A 10,035-nucleotide genomic window follows, 5' to 3' on the forward strand; every position below is an offset into this window, starting at 1 on the left:
AAAAAAAAAATAGGAAAAATCAAGACCATTTCTATTGAAATAATCAGATGGCTTTGGCCATCATTGAGTTTAAGTGCAACCCCTTCACACGTGTTTGTTTTTCGTTACTTTGACTTGTTGCACAAATCCATTAATGTTCATGACAGAGTAAAAAGAGTTGGGATGTTTAAATAAAAATAGGACGGCTCCTGTGGCTCAAAGGAGTAGGGTGCTGGCCCCGTTGCCAAAGGTGACGGGTTCAAACCCAGCCCCAGCCAAAAACTCCAAAAAAAAAAAAAAATCTATCTCATCTCAAATAGAAATGTGATTAAGTTTTGAAGCTAAAAATATGTTTTGAGTGTGTATTTTCTCATTTTTGTGCTAATGAGAAAAAAACATCTCCATATGCCCATTTGATAAAACAGTTCAAATTTTAATTGGGGAGAAGCAGGTTAAATCTGGGTAAAAATACTTTCCATATGTCCGGATGACATTTCTCCTACTCTCCCCACAAGGGACAACTCATTCCTTAAGTCTTAATTTTAGAAGATGATGGGTGGTTTTTTTTTTTTAATTGTGCTTTCCTGCATTTTCCAAGTTTGCAGTGTTAATTATAGAGCGATTTCCTAATTTGAGTAAGGTACTATCAAAATAATTTTCAAAATAAGGGGTGGGAATGTCTTTTTCAATGCATTACAAAGGAAGTGGATGTTCTCTTTGCTTTGGAAACAAGGCCGTTCTGGAGTGTGTTTCCTCAAAAAGAAGGATGGACACATGTCAGCAGCTCTGCAATGGCCTTATCCTCGCGGAAATGTAAAAGTGGCAGTCAAGGTCTTGCTTGTCATCACCACAAAACGTGACAGGTGACATACACAGCCAAGGAGAGTATTTATCTTTTTCCTGAACCGCAGGAAGGAAGCCTTTCAAGACATGTAGTATGTTTGGGAGACGAAGATAAAGGGAAGTGACCTTTTGCCCAGTGCCAGGACAGCAGAAATAATATCCAGGTCTCCATGTTGACATGTCTCTCTAGCTTTGAGGCCTCTTTGAAAGAAACACCTGAACATTCAGAGAATTCTTTCTGATGGTTTTGATAGTACACGTGAATCTTGTGACCTTGGCCTGCACATAGCAGTGTGATGGTGTGAAACAAGCTAAGGATTTTGGATCCTCTTTGCCTACCCACCTTCTAGGAGTTACCCACCATTAAAAAGGGCTCAGAGGAAGAGCGTCATTTTATTTGCCCTTCATTATCAGGGGTCTCGTTTGGCTGTGATCCACTCATCCATTTATTCATCACAGGTTTATAAAGTGCCTTCTCTGCATCATGCGCTTTGCTGAGTCCTTTCACTTAGAGGAACATCTTAAAATCTCCACTACTGTGTTGTAAAGTAGGACTTTTTATCCCTGTTTGACAGATGAAGAGTCTGAGGAGTTAAGTGCAAAGTCATTCGTCCAAACCAGGAAGTGACGGAACTAAGTTCCAAACGAAAACCTGTGGTTGTAGGCAGGGCGTGGTGGTTCACGCCTGGAATCTTAACACTCTGGGAGGCCGAGGCAGGTGGATAGCTTGAGGTTATGAGTTGGAGACCAGCCTGAGCAAAAGTGAGACCCCGTCTCTACTAAACATAGAAAAACTGAGGCAAGAGAATTGCTTGAGCCCAAGAGTTGGAGGTTGATGTGAGCTAGGATGCCATGGCACTCTACCCAGGGCGGCACTTTACCTAGGGCAGCGAAAGCTTGAGACTCTGTCTCAAAAAACAAACGAGCAAACAATCCCTTGTGTTGCAGGCCTGGTATTCTTTTGCCCTCCTGGCAGTGGTCTGTTACTCACTGGTATAGACATCCTGACTTTCATACTAACTCTTGGACAAAATCTTTTTCTTGTCTACAGTGTGCCTGATTAATAACTCAGCATCAGATTTGTTTCTATGAATTAGGAAGAACAAAGCAAATCTAAAAGCTCTTTCTATTGTACCAGAATGTCTGTAAGAACTGGATGTGATCATGGCCATATTTGGCCTTAAAACAATTTCTTGAAATCTGGTAATCTAGGTCAATCATTTTAAAAGAACCTGTATCTGGGTATTTGATTTAGATTTGCTGAATTCTTAGAAGTATGCTGTGCCAACATGCTGGGGTGAAACTAAACAGAGGGCAGTTAATATGGACAAGGGCCCAGATATCTTGAACCCCAAACCTGATCTTTCCCGGAGCATAATCCAGGCATTTACTGGAAGGCTGAAAGGACCTACTAACCAAAAGAAACATTGGAAATACGTGTGGAGGCTCTGCTTCTGAATAAGGTTTGCTCCAGGCAGTTAGATAGCATAGAAAGAAAGCAGGCTTTGGTGACAGGCAGGCTTGAACTTGAATTTGCTTTATTACTTTATCACCTGTACAAAGGAACTGGCAAGAGCTAATTTTTAAATCTCTGATTCCTCATAGGACAAATGGGGATAAAACTATCTAATTCATGTAAACAAGTATGGCCTTTTTGAAAAGAAGTATGGGAAATCCTCAGAGAACTAAAGGTAGACCTTCCATTTGATCCTGTAATCCCATTAGTAGGTATCTACCCAGAAGAAAAAAAGATCATGTTACCACAAAGACATTCTCACTCGAATGTTCATAGCAGCTCAATTCACTGTTGCAAAGATGTGGAAACAACCCAAGTGCCCATCAATACATGAGTGGATGAGTAAACTGTGGTATATGTATCATGGGATACTGTTCAGCCATAAAAAAGATGGCGACTTTCCATCTTTTGTAGTTACCTGGATGGATTTGGAGAACATTCTCCTAAGTAAAGTATCTCAAGAATGGAAAAGCAAGTATCCAATGTCCTCATCACTCATCTGAAAATAGTAGATTAACAACTATAGGCCCATGTGAGAGAAAAATATAATGAAATTCAAGAATGGGGAGTCCTGGAGGGGGCTCAGTGAGTTCCCACCTACTGGGTACAATGTAGGGGTATGGGGCACACATTCTGCGTGAAGGACTCAACTACAATTCAGACCTTGGATTTTACTTTCAATGCAAATAATGTAACCTAATCACATGTAACCTCATATTAACCACCCCCAGCACCAAAATGACTAACTCAGATAATACAGGCTGTGTACCTCTCTGGTCCCTAATGTCAGCAATGTTGAGTAAATGAAGACTGTTAGTCATTTAGTCAGTAGTTAAACAAACAAACAGGAGATGTTACTCGTACAGTATGGGCTCAGCTATTTAGAAACTATATGGAAAAAAACACCCAAATTTTAATATGCCAAAATATTTAAGGTTTTCTTTGTGTGGCATAATGTAAGTTGATACTTTTTCTTTCTTTCTACTCTTCTAAACTTTACAGGCTGTGCAGAATTTGCCTAGATTGCTTTAATAAGAAAACAAAACAAAACAAAACAAAAGGGAATTGATAACTCTCCTTATGTGAATCTCAAGATTCATTACATCTTAAAAGATGAAGAGGCTCTGCGCCCGTAGCACAGTGGTTATGGTGCCAGCCACATACGCTAAAGCTGGCAGGTTCAAACCTGGCCCAGGCCAGCTAAACAATGACAAATGCAATAAAAACAGCCAGCTGTTGTGGGAGGCGCCTGTAGTCCCAGCTACTTGGGAGGCTGTGGCAAGAGAATTGCTTAAGCCCAAGAGTTTGAGGTTGCTGTGAATACTGTTGCTCATGTCTATTGAGGGCGACATAAGTGAGATTATGTCTCAAAAAAAAAAAAAAAAAAAAAAAGATGGAGAACAAATGGTAAATTCATGAATTAAATGCCTGATTTTTGACTATAAAAAAAGAAATTTTGCATAATTTCCATTAGGTAGCAAGAACTTAGTCATTATTTGAGTGTTAACATCTAGAATCAGGTTAATAGTTCAATTGCAGATATCAAGTAGTATGCTTGATAACAGAAGTCTAACTATACCATTGATTAAGACTTTGTTACTTATTTTTCTTGTAGTAAATACTGGTCAGAATTAATTAGGCATATATATATTTCCATATAACTTTACACAGTTAACTTTACAGTTTCTTTACACTGATGTGTCTTCTTAAATTCACCATAATAGGTTGTGATATCCTATCCTACTTACAATTTTAGAATTTTTAATAATTATTTTGGTTGTCAAATACTACAGTCTTTGAGACAGTGTACTAAAAATTTTTCTTAAATAAAATTGTATTTGGGGTTATAAGAGGCCAGCCTTTTACTTCCTCCATGTGGCAAGTTGCCTTTTGTTTTTAAATAAAAATGAATATTCTTTTAACTGTCCCTTTTTCTGACTTATAAAGGAATTCTCTTAAGGAGAGAACTCTAACTTCAGTAAAGCAGATTATCTCAGCTTTCTGTAAAATGGGACATCGAGAAGCAAATGTCAAAGTCCAAGCATTGTGCCACTTACCCATGCAGTCTGGACCCCAGTGGCCTGGGCAACATTGAGGCTGGAGATAATCCTTCCTGCAAATATGGCGGCATCCAGGGAGAGACAGGGAGTATGTCCTCAGCTCAAAGCTGTACCTTGGATGGTAAAGAGAGGATATTAACACACGATAGAGCAATGCTGTTAACTCTAGGTGGTGGATTATCCCAGACTTTCATTTAGGTCTTTATACTTACCTGTCATTAAAAAACATAGATGGAACATATTTGGCTTTCTAGGTAGAATAAAACTTAATTATGAATTATATTTAATCGTAAGAAATGAATGGAAAAAATCAGAGAACGATGAAAATAGGGAGGAAGGATCCAGAGTGATAACAGAAGTGAGTTAGTAGATGAAATGAATGATACTAGTCCTGAGGCCACTCTATGGTTAGGCCTTAAACTTGCCAGCAAGTGAGTGTCCTAGTGGCCAATGCAAGAAGGGAAAGTTCACGAGTTACATGGTGCAAGGATCTTGGACTTAAAGCAATCTTGTTATTCAGGATTAACATATTTACTGCAGATACCATAGAAAGAGAAATTTCTGTGGCAGAGGCCGTGTAATGTAGCAAGCAGTATTCACCACAATATCCTAGGAGACATAATGATGACTTCCACAGAACAGTTTCTAGGACCAGCTGAGGAACAGTTCTGGAATAGCAATCTATGGAGGCTAAACATCATCATCTTTTTTTTTTTTTTTTTTTTTTTGCAGTTTTTGTCTGGGGCTGGGTTTGAACCCGCCACCTCCAGCATATGGGGCCAGCGCCCTACTCCTTTGAGCCACAGGCACTGCCCAACACCATTATCTATTTACAGGGATCTCTGTAGGCATGGCTTATTCCAGGCTTAGACTTCAGGGTCTAGAGATAATTCTCTGTGAATATTGTTATTTTCAGCTGGGCTGTTAAGAATAGCGTGCTGGTGAGTTTGAGGTTGTCCTCTCAAAGTAGTCCCTGAGATGTGTGTAGCAGAGCCACGGGCTTTATGGACCAAGTGGGAATGGAACTGAGTTTTTTCTTACTTTTTTTTTTTTGAGAATACTGGCATTGACATCTCTTCACAAAAGCAGGCTGAGGGAGAACCCAAGGGCAGAGCCAAGCATCCTTTTAAGAACTAATTTTCGAAGACAAACACGTGGCCAACAGGAGTACCAAAAGGTGCTCAATATCACTAATCATCAGCAAGAGGCCAATCAAAGCCACAATGGGCTATCACCTCACGCTTATTAGGATGACTGTCATAAAGCAAATAAACACAAGAGCATGTGGCGAGGAGGCAGAGAAAGGGAAGCCCCTAGGCACCGTTGATGGGAGTGTAAATTGGTGTAGTCACTGTGGCAAATGATATGGAGTGTCTTCCAATAATTAGAAATAAAACTACTTCTGGAGAGGTGTCCGAGAATATTGCAATCAGAATCTCAAAGAGATATCTGTGCTCCCACATTCGTTGCAGAATTGTTCACAATAGCCAAGACCTGGAAACCTCCATGGAAGGGTGAATGGCTAAGGGACATGGGGTGTGCACATACACTGCAGTGTGACGCCACCTTTGCGGAGAAGGAAATCTTGCAGCTTGTGACAACTCTGATGAACCTGGAGGCTTTTCTGCTCAGAGAAATAAGCTAGACACAGAAGGACATGGTTCCGTTTCTATAAGGAATTTAAATAGTCAAACTCGTTGCAGCAGAGAGTGAAATGGTGATTGCCAGTGGTTGGAAGGGTGGGAAGTGGGAAAGTATTGGTCAAAGGGTACAAAGTTTTGTTTATGTAAAATGAAAATATGTTGGAGATTTACGAAATAGCATAGGGCATGCACTAATAATGTAATACATGCTTAAAAATATATGGTTAAAAAACCTTAGAGATTTATGACATAGCATAGTGCATGCTGTAATAAATAATAATGTAATATACACTTAAAAAATTAGGAGGCTGGATCTTATGTTAGGTGTTGTTTCTTTAAAAAATACTTTTTTTTTTTTTTTTTAAAGAAATAGGGTCTTGCAGTGGCATCATCATAGCTCACTGCAGCCCTGCACTCCTGGCTCAAGCAATCTTTCTACCTCAGACTCCTGAGTAGCTGGGACTACAGGCATGCATCACCATGCTTGCCTAATTTTTAAGTAATGATAATTTTTTTGTAGATATAAGGTCTTGCCAAGTTGCCCAGGCTGGTCTTAAACTCCTGGCCACAAACTATCCTCCCACTTCAGCCTTCCAAGGTGTTGGAATTATAAGCATGAACCATTGTACCTGGCTCAGTGGTCTTATCACACACAAAAAGAGAGAAGGAGGAAATTTTTGGAGGTGATGAGATGTGAGAGAAATGATGTGTGATGAGACGTTTATGGCGCTGGCGATGATCATGGGTATATACTTATCTCCAAACTCATCAAGTTGTATACATAAAATATATACAGCTTTTTGCAGGTCAATCAAACCTCAATAGAGTGGTTAAAAAAAATCACAACATAAACAAAACAAAAACCAAAGAGCTAACCTTGAGTTTGTCCTAGCATAGATATATAACAGATCAGTCTTCAGTTCTAAAAGGAGAACATTGGTGCAAAAATTTTAACCTCTGTGTTTGTGGGTGTGTGTTGGCTGTGGTTGGGACATAACCAAGTGCCTACCTTGGCCTTGAAGAAAAAAGTAGCCAGTACAAAAACGTTCTCAGTAAAGTAGACATGTAATTTTAACTTTGAATCCTAAATCATTTTGATATGATTCTAACACAAATTGAAATGCATCACAAATATGTGCCTAGCTTGGTCATTGCTGCATGTTTACTAATTTTAGGCCAGTTAATGCTGGGGAACTTTTACTAAAAATGATGAGCCTGGTTTTAGAATATAGTATGCTTGCATTAAGCAAATGTGAATTTAAAATATTGTGATAGAACAATGTTAAGGTTTCATTTCATTTCAAAATAAAAAATGATAGTAATCCTTCAGCCCTGAATTAAAAACAAACTCATTGAGTGCTAATTTCTAAATTAGTAGGCTGAATAAATACCAAATTGTATTTGCAGTTGAACTTATGGCTGCTTCCGTTAGCTGATGAGCAGAATTGTTTGTCATCCTTTGCCAGGATTAGCCTTGAATGTGCACTTGTGAGTTTTGAATCCTAGGAGGTCTTTAAGAATAAGAAGTTACATAAAATTCAATCACACCATAATTCATTTGTCCTCCTTCTTTGGGTTCTAATTACAGTTAGGATCCATACCTGGTCATAGTGAGATGACTACCAGCACCTAAGACTTAACACTTTCAAGACTAGAACCTCTTTCAAATGAAACAAAACTCAGATTTTCAAAGAAAGATGGACAAGATAAAGGGAGAATGTTTATGTACAAGGCAAGGTAGTCAATTTTGTATTAAAATATGCGTCAATAAGATTATTTGCTTTTAGAATCAAGTTCATAATTGTTGAGTTACCTAAGTTTGGCCTGATTGGTGTTATAGAACAAGAGGAAAGTCATGGAAATGCTTTTCAGTTTTTAAGACAGGGAGTTTCAATTTAGATTCACAGTTCCTTGAGTTTTAAGACTGGGGCACACTTATTTTCTCACGAGTACCTGCAATCTCGAACCCCTATAGAGCCATTGGTAATCTTGGTGTAACCATCCGGGCACTTGACTTGAAAGTTGTACGTGCAGGATTTGCACTGGGTCCTAATTGTTAGAAGAGACTTCTTATCACATCTTTTTGCCTGTGCAAACATAAAAAAGAACATCAATTCCCATCATCAGAGCCTTGCAAAATGCCTAGCTAGGCCAATCTTCTCCACTGGCTTCAACTTCATGGAATGTCTGGGATGGCAATGAGGTGGATTGGTCATGACGGGCTTGCTACTTTCAACCTCATCTGGACAGAGTGTTGGGATCAATAAGCAATGTCTGCATGGTTGTGGGTTGGGGAAGGGGCACTGTTTGTACTATGCATTTGCCATCTCTGATCTGGAGCTTAGAGTCCAGCGAGGTAAGGTAATGTGTTTCCACGCATATATCCAAATAGGAAACCTGAATTATCTTGCAAAATATACTTTCCAATGGGAAAATTGAGAAAACACACTATTCAAGGTCAATTGATCACAGATTCGTAGGTCTTAAGGTTGTTTTTTCATCACTGATTCCATTATGTATCTGCTCTGGGGCCAGCATTCTGTGGGGCCAAGTGCTGTGGGGATTCAGCTCCTGGAGCAAAGGTTTTTAAAATCTTTTGATTACAATCCAGTAAGAAAGTGGGCTCCAGGAGAGCAGAGATCTTTTTCTGTTTTGTGCACTGCTGTACCCTAAGCCCCCAGAATAGCGTCTGACACATTGTAGTGTCAGTGAATATATGGTGATTAAATGGATGAATTGGGGAAATCAGGACAGACACCCTGGAAATAGTTTGGCAACATAAAGTGGCCGAGAATTAACTGCTGAAATGAACAAAGCAGACCAAATCTGGAATTTCTGTTTTTAGGCAATCCTCTGGGAGGCCGACCTTTTCTCAGGTTTCCTTAATATTCCCATCACATTTAAGATGAAGCAGCCTTGTATGATGAAAAGAGATTGTGCTGGGGGGTCAGAACACCTAGATGTGGAGCCAAGCTCTGTAGCTTGCTTAGTGTGCAAGCTTGAGTGAATTCCTTACCCTGTAAAGGGAAGATATTAGTAACCACTCCCAAAGTCACTGAGACCTTTAATATAGGGAAGATATTAGTAACCACTCTCAAGGTCACCGAGACCTTTAATATAGGGAAGATATTAGTAACCACTCTCAAGGTCATTGAGACCTTTAATATAGGGAAGATATTAGTAACCACTCTCAAGGTCACTGAGACCTTTAAGTGACACAACAGGTGCACATTTCCTGGCACAATATCTGGAGTGCCATTGGTGGTAGCTGCGCCTTTCTGTAACTCTTCCCCACCCCTTCTCTCTGCTCTGCATGTTGCCTCGCCTGACTGGCAGATTCTCTCCCCTCCCCTGGGCTACCCAAACCATACCCTCCAGGGCCCTGTTTAAGATCACTTCTTCCATATAACCACGTTCGCCTCTCATCCTTTTCTCAACTTCTACTTCTCATTTTCCTGTGGCTGACTCAGTGGAGCACATGTTGTTGGTCTTTGCTGTCCACATAAAACCCCCTTGATGGGGAAGATCGTGTCTCCTACTTTTGTGTTATCTCACAGCTCATTCTATGGGCCCACTGCAAGGTTAGGTGAGTGGAAATATCACCACTTCTAAGTTCACTGAAATACGGAACATCTGCACGAGAAACTTTCCATGTCCAGGACAATTCATGGTTAAGTATACTTGCCAAGGCAGAATTTTACTTGATTTGCACCACTCTGAAGATAAATAGGACAAGTATTTTAGTGGGGAGAAAACAGAGGTGAGGGATGTGGCAGTGACTTGCCCAAGGTCACTGTCTAAGTTATTGGTCTTGCTATTCCTTGATTAGCTCTTTCTCGTCCCTGAATCAAGAACAATGAAAGCTCTATTTTTACCAGTAGCTTTCATTTGGTTATTTTTATAAACCCAAATAGCACTAGAATGTTCTTTAGGGTCTCATAACAAAAGCCACACTTAGATACCGTTTGAGTTAACCTCCTCTCATTGTCATGTC

General features: G+C 39.8%; 1 protein-coding gene across 3 annotated transcripts in view; it reads right to left on the reverse strand.

The window, feature by feature from the left end:
- STAB2 (stabilin 2) overlaps positions 1–10,035 on the reverse strand; it is a 137,278-nt gene that overhangs the window by 124,947 nt on the left and 2,296 nt on the right. For all 3 annotated transcript variants that reach the window (XM_023509399.1, XM_023509400.1, XM_023509398.1), the window contains 2 exons: positions 7,995–8,128; positions 4,396–4,511 (listed from right to left, as the gene is read on the reverse strand). In XM_023509399.1, coding sequence (XP_023365167.1) covers positions 4,396–4,511; positions 7,995–8,128 — 250 coding nt within the window. The remainder of the gene's footprint in view (positions 1–4,395; positions 4,512–7,994; positions 8,129–10,035) is intronic.

Source organism: Otolemur garnettii, unplaced genomic scaffold (genome assembly GCF_000181295.1).
Source record: "Otolemur garnettii isolate 467f Iridium unplaced genomic scaffold, OtoGar3 scaffold00007, whole genome shotgun sequence".
Classification (NCBI taxonomy): domain Eukaryota; kingdom Metazoa; phylum Chordata; class Mammalia; order Primates; family Galagidae; genus Otolemur; species Otolemur garnettii.